Source organism: Labeo rohita, chromosome 15, assembly GCF_022985175.1.
Source record: "Labeo rohita strain BAU-BD-2019 chromosome 15, IGBB_LRoh.1.0, whole genome shotgun sequence".
Lineage (NCBI taxonomy): Eukaryota > Metazoa > Chordata > Actinopteri > Cypriniformes > Cyprinidae > Labeo > Labeo rohita.
In genome coordinates this window covers 21,978,737-22,000,355 of record NC_066883.1, presented here as the reverse complement: position 1 = coordinate 22,000,355, position 21,619 = coordinate 21,978,737, and the positions used below count along the sequence as shown (strand labels likewise).

Below are 21,619 nucleotides of genomic sequence, written 5' to 3'. Positions count from 1 at the left end.
ACTAGAATCGCCTGGATAAGTCGATAGAAGTCTGTTGTGTAACACATATGACAGTTAAATATACAGCTCTATGCATGTGTAAAATTATAGAAAACTGACCACGAGAAACACCTTAGTGCTGTAAAGTATAAGTACCTGCAAACATGAAGTGAGTAAAACGGTCAAATGTCAGTATGGGGACTAGTACCTTTGCTGCAAATGTGCAGACTGGTAGTTCTCCAAACCGTTGTTTAGTTTACATAAGTTTTTTTTACTGTAATTCTTCTTTTATCCATTTAGGCTGAATATCGACGGGTTATTAGTCTACTTTCCGTATGACTATATTTATCCTGAACAATACTCGTACATGCTTGAGCTGAAGAGGACGCTGGATGCTAAGGTACGTTATAATACATTTATTAAACAAATATCGTTATATATGTAATATGTTAACATTATGAGTAGCTGACATGACATTTCACGCCGTACCTAAGGTATCATGCAATGTAATGTGCTATAAACTGTGCTAAATGGTTTAAACGCCACTTTCTGATTATATAGAATTATTTCTTTAGAATTATACCAGTGACAATTAGAATATTGAATGGAATTCAGTAAGTGTAAGCATCTTATGTAAGAGTTTGTTTTTTAAATTGTTGAATGGGTATAATTATTGTGTTGTAGTTGTGTGTGTAACTTGTTTTGATGAAAGGAAAATTGACACATTGGTGGATAATAAAGCTCAATCAATCAATCATGCATGCAGTTTAATTGAGCATTAATTTGAGAGACAACACTTTTTTTCATTTTTACCTTTCACAACAGGGGCGTTTAAATTACCTAGTGAAAGTTAAAAATAATTTTAAAATCCCAAAGAAACTGATTATCTATCTATCTATCTTTCTAATTGTTTCACACTTTTATTGTATGTGCAAAGGGCCATGGAGTTCTCGAGATGCCCTCAGGAACAGGAAAAACAATTTCTCTTCTTTCGCTCATTGTTGCTTACCAGAAGGTGAGGAATTTCTGATTGACTGTGTTATATAACTTGAAACTTCACAATAATGACAGTATGATAACTGTGCAAATTTTTTGATTTACATTTTCACGTCTTGCAGGCTTACCCTTTGGAAGTCACCAAGCTTGTCTACTGCTCTCGCACTGTGCCTGAGATAGAGAAGGTATTCAACGTTATATACAAGTTTATAACCCACTATAATTAGCTTTTCAAATATGCTTTTCATCAATTAATTTCCTGTAACCTCTCTGTTCTCCTGTCAGGTTGTGGAGGAGCTAAGGAAACTAATGGATTATTATGCAAAGCAAACCAAAACGAAAAATGACTTTCTTGCACTGGCACTTTCTTCACGGAAAAACCTGTGCATTCATCCTGAGGTGCAAGCTGCAAAATGAGCAGATTTATTTGTGGTTTCAGTAACTTTTTAGCACAGGTGATCTCATTAAGTGTAAGTAAATGTGTGATTACAGGTGAGCTCTCTGCGTTTTGGAAAAGAAGTAGATGGAAAGTGTCACAGTCTGACAGCATCGTATATTCGAGCACAGCATCACAGTAACCCAAATCAACCTGTCTGCCAGTTCTATGAGGTTTGAAGCATTTCTCAAACATTTGCAGTAGCATTTGGCCTTTTCTGTGTAATTTAGTCATAAGTCACTCTGTTTAAGGCCTGATGTCCTGTATGCATTTTATTGTATTCTGGAATATGAAATTTTCATATCCATGAAAAGTAACTTACATGTAAATGTATTTAATATCAAATTTTTAACTAACATTAAAATCAATTCACTGTATGCAGAAATTTGATGCAGTAGGCAGACAGGTGCCCATTCCCCCTGGTATATATAACTTGGATGATCTGAAAGACTTTGGGCGTAGAAAAGGCTGGTGTCCGTACTTCCTGGCACGATATGCAGTGAGTACTTGCTAGATTTGTATGGTGGATGTTTTGCTATGCATGCAGTTGATTGTTGTTGCTTTCATATGTTTCTTCTTTCAGATTCTTCACGCAAACATTGTAGTGTACAGCTACCATTACTTACTAGATCCAAAAATTGCAGACCTGGTGTCGAAAGAGCTTGCAAAGAAATCTGTGGTTGTGTTCGACGAGGCTCACAACATCGGTGAGTAGAAAATTGCAATTCTTGTCATGATAACCCATATCTTGTGGACAGATCATGGTTATTTAAGCTGATATTGTTTCTTCTAGATAATGTGTGTATTGATTCCATGAGCGTCAACATTACCAGGAGGACACTAGATCGCTGTCAGACAAATGTGGAAACCCTGCAAAACACCATTAGCAGGTGTGAAAAAAATATTGGGAGAGTGATTTTTTTTTTTTTTTATTACTACATGAATAATGCCTTTAATTTCCTGCATTCTGCTTGTGATCTTTTAAAGAATTAAGGAAACAGATGCTGCCAAACTCCGAGAAGAATACAGGAGATTAGTTGAGGGTCTTAAAGAAGCAAATGTTGCCAGAGAAACTGACATCTATCTGTCCAACCCAGTTCTGCCAGATGAAATCCTCCAAGGTCAGTTTCATTATTTACAGCAACTCCTAATTTGAGTCACACAAAAATGTGTCACTTCATTAGATATATAAGATAGGAAACCAATGTCATATTTCTCAAAAGTAACTTTTAAATGATATTTTGGTGATAGCTTTCAACCATGGTAATTTATAGCTGATGTATAAAGTCTTCTTCCTGTTTGACAAACAGAACATGTCCAGATACTTTAAATCCTGATTGAACAATAAAAATACAAAGTCTCTTCTATGATATGAAACTCAACAGACTTCTTTTGTGGGAATTATGCTTTACACTTGTTTCAGTATTTTGATTCGGTTTAACTATCCAAATATATTCACTACAGAGGCTGTACCTGGCAGCATCCGCACTGCAGAGCATTTTGTTGGCTTTATGAAACGCTTTCTCGAGTACCTAAAGGCACGTTTGCGGATCCATCATGTGGTGCAGGAGAGCGCTCCTCAGTTCCTCAAAGACATCTATGAGAAGGTCTGCATTGATCGCAAACCCCTGAGGTGAGTAAATGAATCAGTTTGTTTCTTCTCCCGACCCTACTTTGGGTCATTATTAAGTAATAAAGCAACATATTTACCACAGACTTAATAAATATTTAATCCACTTTCAGATTTTGTGCTGAGAGGTTGCGCTCACTGCTGAGGACGCTGGAGATTGCCGACATCGCTGACTTCTCAGCCATTACCCTGATCTCACATTTTGCCACACTTGTCAGCACCTACAGCAAAGGTAACAAAGCCTCGTACTGTGCTTTACCCACCAAATTCTGTGAATATGGACAAGAGAAATCCAGTAAATGTGATTAGAAATTTTGTGTGAGGGCAAACAATTTTCCTACGCTTATTTTGCAGTGGGCTTAAGTTGGTCACAAGGATTAACCACATTCAGGGACCTATGAAATATAGTCAAACCAAAAATTATACAGACACCAGATTTTTTTTTTTTTTGCAGGAGTAAGTAAACTGTGACATATTATACCCAAAAATCCCTCATACATTGGATTACCAGTAAAATTGATAACTGTTTGGGACTAAAATTATTCAGACACTTTTACCTGACCATGTTTTGCTTAAGTGCTTTTTCTTTAACTGCTAATGCAACCTTTTTACACCACTGATTGAACAAAATTAAGCATTGCTCGGTAACTGGTAAATAAACTATTGATAGTTGTTTAAATACTGTTATACTAACAGTTGTCTGAATTTTTGGTTAATTGTAATCCATTATATACCTTTCCATCAAAGTTATAAATGTGAGAAATATTGAAGGTGTCTGAATAAATTTTGGTTTGACTGTATGTTTTATTTTTTCCAAATTCTTTTTTTTTCCCCGTTTTTTTTTTTTTTTGTCATTTTAATTTTTCTAGACTCTGTTTTAATAGTTACATAAAAAAATTAATCAAAAAGCATGTCTAATTAATTGAAATGATTAAACTAAAAAAAATAAAATGTTAACAAAATGTACATTTTTAAGGCCCTATGAAATACGTTTTCAAATTCAGTTTTATTTTTACGAAATTTCTGTTTTTCATTAATTAATCTGTTCCATTTTAATGGTTCTGTTCATTTTTGATAATAAAAAATGTCTCTAATTAATATATATATATATATTGCAGCTTAATATTCACAAACACTAGTCCATATCGCATTTTGATTTAAGCGCACTGACCTACTTTTGATTTATTCATCCAAAATGTGACAAATTCCATGACATTCGGCATTAAACAGTAAATTACATTTTTATGACTGGATTCTGCGATTCCATTCTGCATCATGGAAATCATAGGGCCCTACATGTTGACCAACAGAAAGCTGCCTAATTTGGCCTTTTTTTTTTTTTTTTTTGCATGTGAATTTTTTTTTTAGCTAATGTAACCACACCTTAACACCTCTAATATCTCGAACTCCTTTCAATCTAATAATGATTTCCTTTAAAAGTGAGTTCTTAAGTGTAATCTTTCTCTTTTAGGCTTCACCATCATCATTGAGCCTTTTGAAGATAAAACACCAACAATAGCAAATCCTGTTCTTCACTTCAGGTGTGTTAATTCAGCTCTAATACAATTTATCATGCATTTTCTATTAAATGTCTCTTTTTAAATTCAGTTTATTAGCTTTATCACTAAATTTGGATTCTTTCTGTACAGTTGCATGGACCCCTCAATCGCCATAAAGCCAGTGTTTGGCCGCTTTCAGTCAGTCATTATCACATCAGGGGTAAGCTGCGCTCCTCAATCCATATGCCCCATCTTTCCATAATCTCTTCATTATAATCCTACTGTAACACTCATGCCATCTGTGTAAGACACAGTCCACTTTCACCTTAAAGCATGCAGGCCGCCTTTATGATGGGTTTGCTTTAGCTTGCTAATTGGTTTAAAATGGGGAACCTTTCATCCAACACTAGTAGCCTACACTTGTAGTGTTTTTGCAAAACACAAATATTGCTTACTAAATCTTCTGCAGTTGGTTCAGAAACTATTTTGAGTGTGATTTAAGATCTTTTTGATTCTCTCTCCAATCAGACGCTCTCTCCACTGGATATCTACCCACGCATCCTTGATTTCCGCCCAGTCACTATGGCATCTTTCACCATGACACTGGCACGAACCTGTCTGTGCCCTCTTGTGAGTTATGACTGGCATACCACCCAACTGTGTGTAGTTTACCATTTGAAATTCTTGATTGAATTAAGAAATGCATGATTGTTGTGTAAAAACACATTAAATCTGTGGTTCTCAGCCTTTTTGACTCAGACGCCCCCTGTTGTCCAACACAGTATTGAAAGCCCCCCCATATAGGCAAAAATATTCTCAAAATTTCTGCTGACAAAGGTGCTTAAGAGAAAGAGTATTTATATATTAAATTTAGTAATTACATTTCATTCTGTGTAATTCCAGAAGTGTACCGTATTTCCTTTTATTTATTAATTGTATGTGTGTGTCTGTTTGTGTGTCTGTTTGTGTGTCTGTTTGTGTGTGTGTTTTAAACTATTTTAAACTATTATGTTATTCCAACTTTTACTAAAACAGATTGTTGGTCGAGGGAATGATCAGGTAGCGATGACTTCCAAGTTTGAGACCAGAGAAGATTTTGGTGAGCTGTTTTGTATTTTTGGTTGTATTATTAATTTCATTTTGCGAGTACAGTTAAAACACAACCATTTTATTTAAAATACATCCCATAGCTGTGATCCGCAACTATGGAAACCTGCTGCTGGAAATGTCCGCCATCGTTCCTGATGGAATCGTTGCATTCTTCACAAGCTACATTTACATGGAGAACATTGTAGCCTCCTGGTATGAACAGGTATGAAGAAACAACGTGATTCCTTCTCAGATTATTGAAAGTGCTGTTATGATAATCATAACTCATTCTCTCACTGGATTTATAGGGCATCCTTGAGAACATCCAAAGAAACAAGCTTATTTTCATAGAAACCCAAGATGCAGCCGAGACCAGCATGGCCCTGGAGAAGTATCAGGAGGTCAGTAAACACTGGGTTTTTAATGCTTCCTAATCCTATTTTCCGTAATCGTGTTGTGTAATGTTGACTTTATTTTAAGTGCCCTGTTTTAAAGTAATCACTTGTGTTGTCTTTCACTTTCAGGCCTGTGAGAACGGCAGAGGAGCAATTCTGCTCTCAGTGGCAAGAGGGAAAGTGTCAGAGGGGATTGACTTTGGTGGATACTAGTCCCTTTTTGAACTGTTTCTTTATACAGGTTTTCTGCAGGTCTTAATTCGTCGTAATTCGTCCTTTCATAAATTAAGACTTTAGAATGGTCTTAAAGTGATAGTTCACCAAAAAAAGGAGAATTCTGTCAATAATTCCTCACCCTCATGTTGTTCCAAACCCGTAAGACTTTCGTTCATCCTCAGAACACAAATTAAGATATTTTTGATGAAATCCGAGAGCTTTCTGACCCTGCATAGACAGCAATGCAACTGACACGTTCAAGGCCCAGAAAGGTAGTAAAGACATTGTTAAAATAGTCTGTGTGACATCAGTGGTTCAAAGTCTTAAAATGACTTTCATAAGACCTGCAGAAGCCTTTTTTAATTAGCAAATTCTTTCAAACAATTAAGTGTTAACATTTGTTCATCAGTTTTTCTTTTTAACCCCCAGTTCATCATTTTGGTCGTGCCGTTATCATGTTTGGAGTGCCTTACGTTTACACCCAGAGCCGAATCCTCAAGGTTCATAGAGTGGTTTCTCCCAGATCTCGAATACATTTCTAATTTCCAATATATTTTGTAACAAATAATAATACCCTGACCTGTTTGATTGAATCAGGCTAGGTTGGAATACCTCAGAGACCAATTTCAAATCCGGGAAAATGATTTTCTGACATTTGATGCGATGCGCCACGCGGCTCAGTGTGTGGGCAGAGCCATCCGAGGCAAAACAGACTACGGCCTGATGATCTTCGCTGATAAGGTAAGTAAACTGGTGAGATAGTAGCATGATTTTTCTTTCTTGGTTGTTTAATTGTTGTGTTTCCCTCAGCGTTACGCACGAGCGGATAAACGAGGAAAGCTGCCCCGCTGGATCCAGGAACACCTTACAGATGGAAGCCTAAATCTGACCACTGATGAGACTGTGCAGTTAGCCAAGCACTTTCTTCGACAGATGGCCCAGCCCTTCAGACGGGTAAGGTCAACGCACCAGTGACCACATTAACTTCCTCATCAATGATTTAAACCTCTCAAGCTTAGTGTGTGTTCATTCAAAAAGTTAAGAGTTCGTCTTTTCTAAATTTAAAATTATATATACACAAAAATGCGAGATCGCAATTTGTTTGCAGGGATGAGGATGTGAGGTACTTAGATTATTATTTATGTGGTGTTTGTGTGGCAGGAGGATCAGTTGGGTCTGTCTCTGCTGACCCTGGAACAACTGCAGTCTGAGGACATGCTTAAGAAGATTGCTCAGATCGCTCAACAAGCCTGAGGTCTCAAAGCAAACAGAAGAAACAAAGTCTGGCAGATTTGTATATATGTATTCTTATTTTTACTTTAATATGGTGTTTTCTACAACAGTCCTAGAAGCATTAATAAATGCTTTTCTTTAGTCGGTGTCATTCTTTGCTGTTCGGAGAGAAACATGCTGTCTCAAAAGCAGCTGTAGAGGGCACACAAACACAAGGGGAAACCACTGGAGGACACCAGGAGTTGGATCCAACTACTGATTGGGCCATATCAGCTGTCAGTCACCTAGTTATGCAAAAACACTTTTTACACATTTTAATTTTAACAGAGGTAGAACAATTTTATTTGGTCCATCAGTAACATTCAGTATATCAGTATACTTCCTAAGATCATGGAATATGTATCATGATTCAACCATATAGCACGTACAGTTTAGATTATGTAACAGCTCATTGATATCTAACCTCTTAGTAACTACATTCATTAGCTAGATTCAAGTTATATACTGTGTATTAGTCTTATACCCTGATATTCCACTCATATAAAATCTCTTATTGTGTTGAGAAGTACTTAAAACTAAAGCATTAGCACAGCATGCATATATATAATGTACAACATGTCTGAAATTGAAAAATCAAAAGTCCCTTATTTTATAGGCACAGGTATGTACCACAATTGGTTGATATTAACTCTTAAATGTACAAATTAGCATATACAACAAATGTTTCATTCATTTTGGAATGTAACATCCTACATAACCATTTATTAGAAATTTTTGAGTTAAGTGCAATTAGAAGCGATTTGAAAATTTAAGTGCAAACTGTTCAATTCCAATACTATAATTCTAATGCATGGCGGCTTGAGGACATGGAATGTATGTCACATAATGCTACAATTTTCTAATTGCTAAGGTATGGAGGCTTGATTACGCCACTGAATAATAAAAAAAGGTAACTGGGACACTTTCACACAATTCTGACTTTTTGTTCTCTGAATTGTGATACATTGGCGCCAATAGCCTTGTGAGCAGCGCACCATTATATAGCGTCGCTGAGCTTTTGGCATCCCGAGTTTGAGTCCCGGTTCATGGACCTTTACTGATCCCCTCCCCCCTCTCTCTCACACTTTACTCCCTGCCTGAATACTGTCCTATCATAATAAAGGCAAAAATGGCAAAAAAATATATAAATAAATAAATAAATTGTGATACAAACTCACAATTTTGACTTTTTTCCCCCCTCAGAATTAATATAAACTATATTGAATTTAACTTCACAATTCTGAGAAATGAAGTCAGAACTGCATGATGTAAACTCGCAATTCTTACAAAGTCACAATTGTGAGACAAACTCACAATTTCTTCCGAGCAAAGTTAGAATTGTGAGTTTACACTGCCCTCCAAAAGTTTGGAAATGCCCTGGAAGAGTGGCGTTTTGGACAATATTAGCATGAATCCTTTTTAATTTGTGATAATTTTTGCACTGATAAGGGACAACACAAACTACGAAAACATATTTTATTACATAAACAGTTTATACATAGAAAAAACTAACATTTTCGATTAATCAAAATATCCACCATTAGCAGCTATTACAGCTCTGCATAATCTGGGCCTAAATTCATTGTATTGTAAACTTAACTGGCAATCAATTGTTGAAGCTATTAAGGTGTGCTGACCCAAAAATCTTTTAAAAACCTGGGCCAAGTTTAAACCAGTAACCAGGCATCACAGCTGGCAAAGGGGCATGTCTGGCTTTGACATGTAAATATTGCCATTATTATGTAATCAAAATGAAAATTATTATTGCTGCTCTTCAATGATAATGTCATTTGCACCAAAAAATGATAAGGATTTATGCTGATATCATCCAAAACCACACTTTGCCAAGGGTGTTTCCAAACCTTTGGAGGGCAGTTTATCTCATGCAGTTCTGACTTCATTTCTCAGAACTGCGAGTTTACATCTCGTAATTCTGACTTAAAAAGCAGAATTGTGAGAAAAATGTCACAATTACCTTTTTTTATTTTTTATTCGGTGGCAGAAATGGGCTTCCATACTAAGGTGTGGTCACATCAGCGACATTTCAGAGAAATTTAACAGGCAAGGTCCACTGTCAATAATGTAGTGATGCATGAAGCTCACGAAATAAAGACTTTCATAGTAACAACATTCTGCTGGTCAACGTGGCAAATTTACATGACCATGAGTGAAATCTGCATGGAGCCCTTACACAAAACTCCCGATTGCATGGATTCCTATTGAAGTGGCTGGATTTTGCCTGAACAAAAATGTAAATGTGACCACCTTTTTGTGGAAAAGCTGTGGTAATATTAGATAGTCTGATTATCAAAACCTCAATATGGTCCTAACTTTAAAATGCAATAAATTATACATTTTATCTTGTAAAAAAGGGCTTTTTGTAAAGCCAAAGTGTTTCCTTTTCCAGGAGCACTTTAACAGACTCCTTTAAAGTGTGTCTCAGGCAGGCCTGCGTTCATTGTAACGTACTATTCCTCACATTATTGTCATATATGATCTCCGCAGTCATTACAGACCAACCAGATGTGAGGTTGACATCTCTCCATTGCCCCAAAGTCCTGATGTCATATGTTGAGCTGAAAGTTAGCTGTCACTGTTTAGAGATGCACGGCGGGCTAAACTCTGCGTGCTGGAACTTAAACCGCGAGCGTCTGTCAGCCTCTTGGGCTTCTGAAAAGACAAAATAGACTTTCATTATCTGTATCACAGCTGCCACAAAAATATTAAGCAGCACTACTGTCTTCAACATTATTAATCATCATATTAGAATGATTTCTGAAGGATCATGTGACACTGAAGACTGGAGTAAGGATGCTGAATATTCAGCTTTGCCATCACAGAAGAAGATTACGTTTTAAAATATATTCAAATAGAAAACACGTAAGTTTTTACTGTCTATCAAGTAATAAATGATTACTTGATACTTGCTCAAATAAATGCAGCCTTACTGAATATAAATACTTGAGCAAATTGAAGAGCAAAGACTTAACGCTTACCATAGCAGTCTCTTGGCTCTCTTTGAGACCGACATTAAGCACATTAAGAGAATTGGCTCTCTTCATCCTGTTTAAAAATAAATGAGTAGTTAAAAATACTGCTCTCTTCTACATAAAAAGTGATGAGAGCTGAACAATATGCAGAATATCATTACCCAGCAGCTCGAGGGGCTGTTTCCTGCGTTCCAACTCCTTTTAGTTTCCGAACAAGTTTTTCACTGCTTCGTCTTATGGATTCCCGGAGCTTGGTAAACGATCCGCTGCGTTTCAGACTTCCCAGACCATCCTATAGTACACACACAGAAGAAAATGTACATTAAAAACCTACTCCTCCTCATAAAACATACATATTTAGATAAAAAACATACCTGTCTAGAGCTTCCCTCCTCTGTATGTATCCAAACGGGCCGCCCGTCCCCTTTATAGATGTGAAAATATGAATTTACTATAGAACAACTATGTTTAGTAGGTCGAACTACGGTATATAGAAAATTTATTTTACCCTCCACTGAGCCAAACTCCTTCTCATGAGCACGAGTCAGAATCTCTTTATAAAGAGCCTCAGCTTGCCTGTATTTCCCCTGCTTGAGGTAACAGGAGGCCTGAAGAGCACATTAATGTTATATCATATAACATGCATAATATACAGCTGAAGTCAAAAGTTTACAGAATCTACTAATAATTAATTATTTTACCAAAATAAGGGGGATCATACAAAATGCATGTTATTTTTTACTTAATACTGACCTGAATAAGAAGATATTTCACGTAAAAGATGTTTACATATAGTCCACAAAAGAAAATAATAGCTGAATTCAAAAAAATGATCACGTTCAAAAGTTTTTCAGCCACTTGTTCTTCAGAAAAATCCTTCAGGTTCCACAAATTCCTTGGTTTTTCAGCACTTTTGTGCATTTGAACCCTTTCCAACAATGACTGTATGATTTTCAGATTCATCTTTTCAAACTGACGACAACTGAGGGACTCAGTTACAGAAGGTTCAAACACTCACTGATGCTTCAGAAGGAAACACAATGCATTAAGAGCCAGGGGGTGAAAACTTTTGAAATTTGACGATCAGAGTAAATTGTATTTTGTCTTCTGTAAAACATCTTATCTTCTGTAGACTAAAGGACAGTACTAAATGAAAAAAATATGATATTTAGACAAAATAAGAAATTTGGTTCAAAAGTTTTCACCCCCCGGCTCTTAATGCATCGTTTTTCCTTGTTTGAACCTTACAAAATAACCTACATTTTGTATGATCCCTTAAAATAATTAACATTTTGCAGATTCTGCAAGGTGTATGTAAACTTTTGGCTTTACCTGTACTACTACTATCATTATTAAAACACTAGCATTTGACAAAGAAACTCATTTCCTATCCTGACCAGGTTATTCTTGGTCTTGGCCACGTTGGCATCGTCTGGACCCAGCTGGCTTTGGTAAATGTGCAGCGCACGTTCATAGTACTGCTCCACCTCTTGGTATTTGCCCTGGTTCTGGCATAGGAGGGCTAAGTTATTCAGCTGCTTGGCTACATCAGGGTGATCTGTCCCAAGCACCTGTCCACAGACAAAGATAGGCAAGATATTTAAACTAGACCAGTGGTTCTCAACCTGTTCGATTCCAAAGCCAAAATAATATTTAAGGGCTCCATGAGTTTTGCAGTTGTTCTTGATTTACTGGATACAAATAAAACCATTATAATATGATGATTTGCTACTCAAGACACATTTCTAAATATTACCAGTGTTGAAAACAGTTGTGCTACTTAATATTTTTGTGCAATAGGAAGTTTGAAGAACAACATTTATAAATCATACTGACCCCAAGCATTTGAACGGTAGTGTACAGATAAGTTTATCTGACAGCTGTTATAGAAAGGACAGGTGGGATTACCATTGACTCTTTTGTGTCAGTACCTTTTCTCTGATCTCCAGAGCTCTTTTACACAGCGGCTCTGCCTCTTTATACTTCCCCCTTTTTCCATACAACACAGCCAGATTATTCAGAGTAGCTGCCACCTACAAACACAAAGATAAGCTCAAGCCAAGGAACCTAATGTACGTAGATTGCATATGTGACTTTATTGACTTTCCAAAGAATAAAAAGCAAACTATTACAGTAACACATTACGTCTTCAAACAGTACATACTGCTGGATGGTCCATGCCTAGCGTCTTCTCACGGATGGCCAATGCATCATTTAGGAGATTGGCAGCTTCCTTGTATTTGTTTTGATCCCTGTGAAGCATAATATTAATGTTATTTATTACGATTATAATTTAATACAGATAATAATTCTATTTACATTTAAAGGGATAGTTTACCCAAAAATGAAAATTCTGTCATTAATTACTCACCCTCGTGTCGTTCCAAACCCGTAAGACCTTCGTTCGTCTTCGGAACACAAATTAAGATATTTTTAATGAAATCTGAGAGCTTTCTAAGTGCATAGACAGCTACGCAACTGACTCGTTCAAGAACAAGAAAGGTAGTAAAGACATTGTTAAAATAGTCCATGTGACATCAGTTGTTCAACCGTAATTTTATGTAGCCACGAGAATACTTTTTGTGCGTAAAGAAAACAAAAATAACAACTTCATTCAACGTCTTCTCATCCTTGTTTCATAAATTAAGGCTGAACTACTGATGGACTATTTTAACAATGTTCTTACTATCTTTCTGGGCCTCGAACGTGTCAGTTGTGTTGCTGTTTATTCAGGGTCAGAAAGCTCTTGGATTTCATCAAAAATATCTTACTTTGTGTTTGAAGATGAACAAAGGTATTATGGATTTGCAATGACATAAGGGTGAGTAATTAACCACAGAATTTTAATTTCTGTGTGAACTATACCTTTAAGGTTAAATGAATTTGTGATGTTCTACAGAACTGACCTGTACACTAAAGCCAGGATATTGAGCATGGTAGCAACATCCGGATGACTGTGGCCTGAGGATTTCTCCAGGTCCTCCAGAGCTTGCTTGCAGAGTGGCACAGCCACCTCATAGCGGCCCTGAGAGGCGTACTGGATCACCAGGTTGTGGAGAGTTCGGAGTCGGGCAGGGATCTCATATCCTCCTTGCTGGGCAGCTGCAGCGGCACTACTGTGTGGCTGAGACACTGCAAATACAAGAGTTGCGATGAGACGTGCACATGGTCCCATAGTTTTTGACATTTCTCAATTTCCTCTTGTTGAAATCTCACACTGCCCTAAATCTAGCATCAAATAAACCTTTGCTTGCTCTAACAGCTGACATGGCAAAAACTCTAAACAAATGTGTAGAGGAACAGCTGTAGTCTGTGAGGAGTGCCGTACTGTGTGATTGCTCCTCTTCTTCAGTAGGAAAGAGATCATCAAGGGACTCCTTCCCTGAAGTAGAAGCCTTATCCTCCTGTAAGAAATAATTAGCATGAACATATGACGATTTAATATTTTAAACAGCCTTTAGACCAGTGGCTCCCAACACAAATTACACAAATGAACACAAATTAAGATATTTTTGATGAAATCCAATAGCTTTCTGACTCTGAATAGACAGCAATGCAACTGAAATTTTCAAGGCCCAGAAAGGTAGTAAGGACATGGATAAAATTTTCCATGTAACATCAGTGGTTCAACCTTAATTTTATAAAGCTACAAGAATACTTTTTCATTTTTGGGTAAACTATCCCTTTAATATTTAAATACTAATAGATTTTTGTTAATAAAAAAAGATTTGAAACCAAGCAGCTGTCATAATTACAATACAAAGACAGAAATATCTGTTTATATGGAAGTGAGTGGGGGCCTTCAAGTCAAAAAGGTGGGTGTTATTTTAACTTATGGTACTTTTATGTCCAAAGTGTTGATGTTTCTAATATCAACCTTTTCTTCAGACTGACTTTATGTCATGCAATGCATTTTTTTTCCTCCTTATTATATGACATTTGTACAGATGGCATTGTTTTACCTGTGTGCCAAGCACATACATTAGGACGATTCTGAAGTTGAGGGAGAACATGAGATGGGAGTTTTTCGTCATACCTTTCTTACAACTGTCATAAACCGAAAAAGACAGAGTAAGACAAGATGAGCGTTTGACATTAAAAAGTTTATAAACTGTATTATTTTTATTAAAATAGCCGATCGTTATGCTAGATAAGGCCCTTCTTTCTCGGCTGGGATCGTTTACAACCGCATTTGGGATCGTTTGAAGCTGCATTTAAACTGCATTTTAGAAGTTCAAAATCGGGGCACCATATTAGTCCATCATATGAAGAAAAATGCTGACATGTTTTCCAAAAAAATTTCTTTACGACTGAAGAAAGAAAGACATGAACATCCTGGATGACAATGGGGTAAGTACATTATATGTGAATCATTGTTTTGGAAGTGGACTTCTCCTTTAAGTCAGAATTGGAAGATACAAAGTCAAAATTGCGGGATATAAACCTGCAATTGCGAGAAATAAAGTCAGAATTGTGAGATATAAACTTGCACTTGTGATTTATAAAGTCTGAGGGGGAAAAAAGACCCAGAATTGCAAATTTTTTTCTTATAATTCTGACTTAACTCACAGTTGTGTGGTATAAAGTCAGAATTGTGAGATAAAAAGTTGCAATTACTTTTTTTTATTTTTTATTCAGTAGAGGAAATAGGCCTTCATACATTTCCAATCAATTTGGTTAAATATTTTTTAATTGTGTGCATTTAACTGTTTGCCAATTTCTTATTGAAAAAAACAAACAAACAAAAGCTCAAATCCACAAAGCTAGAACAAATGCTTAGCCTAAGAACCTAAATGTATTCAGCATATGAATGTTTTTAAGATGAACCTTTACCATAGGCAGCTCTTCGTGGTCGTATTTGCGGATGCTGCTCATGAACTGCAGGTGTCTGTTCTGCTCCTCTAAAGTAACCACTTCTTGTTCCCGCTCCTGTAGCTGCTGCTGGGCCCGGGCCAGCTCGTCCCTCAGCCACTGGTTCTCCTGGCACAACCTCCGCACCTGAGCACGCAACTTCTGCTTCTCTGCCTCCAAGGAGCCCAGGTGTGCCGACAACGCCATCATCACCTGGATGAGCGGGAAATAGCGACTAGGGTGAGTGGAAATGCTCTTAATGGGACAGAAAGTGAATGAAGATGACTTACTTGCGCCTCTCCTAGGCCCAGTTCAATCCTCTCCAGAGACTGTAAAATGATGTTGGTCTTCTCCTGCTCCAGACTGCCACTCTCGCTGGACGTCTGGCTCTGGAGCGTTTCCTGCAGGCTGTCCAGCAGCGTGCGGTTCTCTCCACGCAAGGCCTCCAGCCCTGCGATCACCTGCTGGGTGCTGCATAAGATTTCCTCCCCTGATAACATGTCTGACACTCAGTCCCTGAAGAGGAAAATATGCATGTACTATTAATTAACATGCATTTAATGTGCAAACTGAGCATGACTCCAAGGCTTTTTTCCACACTATTTCTGCTGTGTAACTGTAGTTCTTATCAGAAAGTAACACGATTTCTGGGTTACTATATTGAGTATTTCAATGCAAATGATCATTCAAATACACATAGTCCCAATTTTGTTATATGAGGACATTTATTTTTAAGAAATGAATACTTTTATTGCGCGCACAATAAACTGAGCAAAAGTAAAAACATTTAAAATGTTACAAAATTTCAAATAAATGCTGTTCTTTTAAATTTTTGAATCAAAGTAACAAACAATTAATCACATGAATAAATTACACTTAAAAATACATTAAAATAGAAAACAGTTATTTTAAACTGTAATAATATTTCACAACATTACGGTTTAACTGCATTCTGACCAAATAAATGCAACCTTGTTCAGCATAAGAGACTTTAGTTACTACAAGCTCAGCTACAGTAATTTTCAGACAATTGGTGCAAATGGGTGTTTATGTTGCTTCTATGTCACAAAAGGTTAAAGGAACACTTCTACACTTTTTTTACACAAAGGAACGTTTCCACACTTGCCTTTCTCCATATTTTATACTTTTTTATGCTATATGCAGCATAAAAAGCCTGAGCATTAAAATGATACTTGCAGAGCACATTCTGCTACACTTTGGCTACATAAACTTACACAGACATTATTGTATTGAAAAATGTGTAGACAAACTCCACACAAACAACTACCAAACAAAAAGAAAAGGGTCACAGGTAAACTTATATCACATACAGTATAGAATTTCAGAAACTGACCTTAATTCACACTAAAAGCAAGATATCATTTGGCTGCAAAGAAAGAAAAATCATAATAAAGATGGGAAAACAACATGTAGAGTTAAATGTGCTAACACAATGTGTTCAAATGGTCAATATGCATATTTTTCAGGACGCACAAGAGAATGCAACACAGAATAAAACAACTGTACACTGGAAAAGAAAAAATAAAGAATATATAATTTCCGCCAAGACAATATTAATTAATTTTCTGAAAAATGTAACCGTAAAACAGTGCAGTGATATGCCAATATACCAAAATATTTATGAAATGATAAAAAACACTTTACTAAAATTCACTAAAAAATTAATACAGACAATTACTTCATATTAATACAGTACATTGTGTCCTATTTCATGGATTTTTTACAGTGTATTTTTAAGGGAATAAAAGCAGAGACCCCTTTCAGCCTCAAAGGAAAAGGTCACCCCAAAATGAAACTTTTGTCATCATTTACTCACCCTCATGTTGTTCCAAACCTGTAGAAGTTTCTTTCTTATGCTGATCACAAAAAAACGATGTTTTGAAGAATTCTGATAAACTAAAAATAGTTGTTAGTCCCCACTGACTTCCACAGTAGGGAAGGAAATACTAAGAAAGTCAATGGGAACCATCAACTGATTGATTACCAGCATTCTTTAAAATATCTTCTTTTATGTTCAACATAAGAGCTAAACTCATACAGGGAGAGTAAATGATGACAAAATTTTCATTTTTGGGTTAACTATCCCTTTAAGAGAGAAAAGTGAAGCGTCTCTGCCACCCCAGCAGATGAAAACAAGCAGAAGGGTTGCTAGGTAAGAATCAGTTTACAGGTAGAAACAGAGATCTCTCTGGGGAGGTAAAGGCCTGAGCTAATGTTTACGCCAGACCGATGAGGTCATCAACACGGATATATAGGTTTAGGGTCAATTAATTAAGAAAACAACAAAACAGTGATAAATGCATTAGATACCAGTTTGGCATGCTTAAAGGGTGGAGTCGACTAACGGCTGATTTGCACGTTGTGTCAAATTATATTTCTCAATTTTGGCTACTGCTATTGGAAAAGCTCTTCAGTTCTGACATGTTTAAAATGACACCACTTCAACACTTAAAGGATTCACCAGTTTTCATTTGACTAGTGTGGTATATTCCAAGCCTTCCAATTAAAAAATTCAGTGAATAACAACTTAAACTTAAGTCTGTTTGTTACAAAAAGCAGCAACACTTTACAATAAGGTGTCATTTATTAACATTAGTTAATGTATCAACTAACATGAACAATGGACATCACATTTATTACAGTTATTATTAATCGCTGTTAATGTTAATACAGTCGTTCATTGTTTGTCTGTGTTAGTTTACAGCGCATTGAAATTGTGATTTTAATAACGCATTAGTAAATTAACAACTAAGATGTAGAGTTACTGTTCATTCTTATGTAGTTAACTAATGAACCTTATTGTAAAATGTTACCCAAAAAGCTATTGTATGGCTTAAGAAGCCTTGAAATACAGAACAGCAGGAGTCACATTTTGTCATTTTGGAGCTTGACAGCTGTCAATAATTGTTGTTTACTGTCAATACATTGAAAAGAATAGCTAAAATGTCAGCTAAAATTCACAAACTTCATAAAAGATAGAAGTCATTCAAATTTGGAGATTTGGTTTGACATGAGGGTGAATAAATGTCATCTATTTGATCTGTCAATTTAATACTAAAAGTGTTAAATCTCTGATATGAGGCTGAATCGTCTATTTCCAGACACGTGTTGTGTAAACAAAGAAACTGTTTTAAGTACAGATGTATTTACATATAAATATAAGTGACAAGTATATATAATTGCAAAGCTGAACTGAATTAATATATCCTATTATAAACAATGACACCATAAAATGGCTAAGTAAGTACATTTTTAGTGATGATAATTGTTAAACATGCTGACTTTCACCAGATTAGCAGGTGTAACGAAGGCTAATACATGAAAAACTAACACTGACAACCAAACGACAGTGTAATAGTCTATTAAACCGCATTGTAAAGCTGTTTACTCTCCCAGGTCGTGTATAGAAACTGTCAGCCGGTGAGTGAGTATCAATAGCCGATATTTATTTACCTGCAGTAACTCGGACAAGTGGCCGCGACGCGTCCCAATTTACAGTCAGATAATTCCGACTAAAATAGTCCACCTCACATCTTTATTTCCTTGATGTAGTCGCTATTAATGGATGTAACAGCCAAATAGAGTCTCCGTCGTGGTCATTCATTCACCTGTTGTTGCGTCGCAGACGGGCTGAATTAACACCGTTTACCTGATCCGTCAGTTCACACCATTTACCGCGACTGCGCCGTGTGGCGAGAGACCACAAGCCACCTATCTGCCGCAGCTTTGAACTGCGCCAAACCGAGCATTATCGCATTATAAACAAATGCATGAGGCACAGTAGAATGGTATTTTGGAGGATGGCATGATGACTACTTACAAATGCACTTTAATCAGATATGAAATTAAAATATAGTTAATTCTTAATCATTTCAGTTAGATAATCGTACTGTACCCATCACCCAGAAAATGACAGTGAACACACTAATTGAGTGATTATAATTAACAACCCTAACAAGAGTTGCCTACCTAAACAACATTTTTGGACATTATAGTGCATTAGTAATGAAGATGATAAACCATCTAGGTAGAGCAACAAAAACATTGCACATTACTTGCTGCAAAGGTGAATGCAAATATGTTTTTTGCATCACACAGTCACATTTTAGATAGGGAGGAGTCTCTCTGTGACGCCACGTTGGCATAATGTCAATAAAGCTGCTTAGGGTGAGTTGGGGTAAGAAGGAGGGGGTGTTGTCTGGGTGTGTAAAATAAGCAGCATTAGCCTCGGACCCATCAGACAGGCTTAACTTAACGATAGGAACCATGCAGATCAGGATGCATCTAGGAATCGTCTTTGGTTTAACATATACAGAGCGTGCAGAACTGAGAGTTTCTGTTGCAGAATGCAACTGAAAAAGGAAGAAACATTGGCACACTGCATGGAAAGGGTAAAACCAGAATGTGATTTAAGAAGAAAAATGAGTTCAGGGATATAAAGTGGATGGAGCGTGATAGCAATGGAGCAACTGTGGGCAGATATATGAGCCTGGAGTGATTAATGGTTCAGCTGCTAGAGGAGCCAGGGGCAGATCTACTCCCAATAAGGGCAGCTTGGCTGGGCCAGTGCAGGGCAATGTTCTCAAACAGTGAGAGAGCTAATCTGTATCTCTAAATGTGATGAGACCAAAGTCAATAGAACCACTGAAACCCCCTTTTTATCTCTCTCCCTCTCTGTTTTCTCTGCTCAACCACACTTAACAGTTTATGTCGCACTACTGAATTTAATTTGTACGTCAGGACATTCCTGTCTGAAATTGTCAGTTCAAATTTAATATATCTATGAAATTCAATGCTGTTAACTGCAACGCCTTTCCGATTACAACTCTCCAACAAAATAATTAAACAATTACATTTTTAAACTATTACTCCCGGTCTTAAATATGTGGTTATGAACTTGTAAATTAGCAGTAAGGATCAATGCTGGTTGAAGGAATGCGAATGCGAATTTTACAAGGGCAACTGTGCCAAAAATGTGTATTTTCCCCCAAGGAGCGCGGTTTTTACCGGAGACCCCCTTCGAAACGCCATTGGGCTAATTTTGGGCTATTTTTAAAATAGCAATTGGGTGGGTTGTTCTGAAAACCTGGCAACCCTGGTTCAGGATGTTCTGTTATTATGCATTAATATAATTTGAATAGATAATTCCACTAATTGTGATCACTTTTCACTTTGCTTTATGATACATGAAACAAAAATTAAGACTTTATTCAACTATTACTTCTCTTCCGTGTCAGTCTTTGATGTGCATTCACAACAGTACAACGACACATACGTCTGGTGCTGCAGACGCAGTGGTCGGTGTTCTTTTTGTAAAAAAAAAGTTGGTATTTTTGTTTTCTTTATGCACAAAAAAATATTCTCGTAGCTTTATAACATTACGGTTGAACCACTGATGTCACATGGACTATTTTATCAATGTTCTTACTACCTTTCTAGGCCCTAAATGTGTCAGTTGTGCTGCTGTCTATGCAGGGTCAGAAAGTTCTTGGATTTCATCAAAAATACAGATGAAGATGAAGATGAATGAAGGTCTTACGGGTTTGGAACAACATGAGGGTGAGTAATTAATGGCAGAATTTTCATTTTTGAGTGAACTTTCCCTTTAAAGTATAAATGAGTGAAGATTGCCAGTTGGGGAGAGCCTTTAGTCTAAGCAGACTGGTTATGGGAGAGCTGTGCTAAGCACAGAGAATGCAATGAACATGTCTGCGTGAAGCCCCTCAACACCCCAGGTGACAGGTGTTAAATCTAGCCATTATATCTGTGCTTTCAAGGAGGAGTTCTGTAAAAGCAGCACATATACAGTCAATGTGTCTGTTGGTAAGAGTATGGATTAACTGTTAAAAAGTGCCAGCAAAGGGTCAGAATGTGAATCAAATGCTTAATGACCTTTCCACTGACAGTAAAAGCAAAGCGAGAACATATCTGGCACCTTAGCGCTAAACCATATGACTCAATGAAGTTATCCAGCAATGTGTATTTTTTACAAAGATGTGCAGATACATACTGCTGCATTGGACAAATACACCACATTTGGGGTATTATGCATGCATTTCATGCATAAATGCATTTTGATTATGGTAACTTTAAATTCTGAGGGCAGAGGTCAGTGGACAGGCAGAGGGAGGGACAGACGAACGAGGGACTCATAACTGAGTCAGTGCAATTCAATCTGGCGAGATGGCATAGGCAAAGAGACAACCTTGCAACCTAGCCCTAAACATAGTGCCTGTAGCGTAAGC

The 21,619-nt window shown here is 36.8% G+C and overlaps 2 protein-coding genes across 3 annotated transcripts; one reads left to right on the top strand and one right to left on the bottom strand.

Moving 5' to 3' along the window:
- On the top strand, positions 1 to 7,614 carry ercc2 (excision repair cross-complementation group 2). The gene is made up of 23 exons (XM_051129538.1): positions 1 to 148; positions 280 to 379; positions 917 to 994; positions 1,098 to 1,160; positions 1,261 to 1,374; positions 1,468 to 1,584; positions 1,794 to 1,910; positions 1,995 to 2,118; positions 2,205 to 2,301; positions 2,399 to 2,532; positions 2,876 to 3,044; positions 3,155 to 3,273; positions 4,513 to 4,582; positions 4,691 to 4,760; positions 5,069 to 5,170; positions 5,576 to 5,639; positions 5,731 to 5,852; positions 5,938 to 6,030; positions 6,154 to 6,226; positions 6,670 to 6,740; positions 6,838 to 6,981; positions 7,051 to 7,194; positions 7,402 to 7,614. Exons 1-23 carry the CDS (start codon positions 144 to 146, stop codon positions 7,492 to 7,494), a joined length of 2,283 nt encoding a protein of 760 aa, XP_050985495.1. The 5' UTR covers positions 1 to 143; the 3' UTR covers positions 7,495 to 7,614.
- On the bottom strand, positions 7,532 to 19,044 carry klc3 (kinesin light chain 3). 2 transcript variants are annotated; one of them, XM_051129540.1, is made up of 14 exons: positions 18,828 to 19,044; positions 16,708 to 16,740; positions 15,644 to 15,869; positions 15,336 to 15,566; positions 13,831 to 13,906; positions 13,409 to 13,634; positions 12,667 to 12,754; positions 12,434 to 12,535; positions 11,900 to 12,073; positions 11,011 to 11,110; positions 10,877 to 10,926; positions 10,664 to 10,794; positions 10,509 to 10,575; positions 7,532 to 10,182 (listed from the first exon to the last, which is right to left on the bottom strand). In XM_051129540.1, the coding sequence occupies exons 3-14, from the start codon at positions 15,851 to 15,853 to the stop codon at positions 10,096 to 10,098; spliced, it is 1,542 nt and encodes a 513-aa protein (XP_050985497.1). In that variant the 5' UTR covers positions 15,854 to 15,869; positions 16,708 to 16,740; positions 18,828 to 19,044; the 3' UTR covers positions 7,532 to 10,095. The 2 variants fall into 2 exon arrangements, with proteins under 2 accessions (XP_050985497.1, XP_050985498.1); XM_051129541.1 differs by lacking the exon at positions 16,708 to 16,740.
- Positions 19,045 to 21,619: the final 2,575 nt, after the last annotated feature.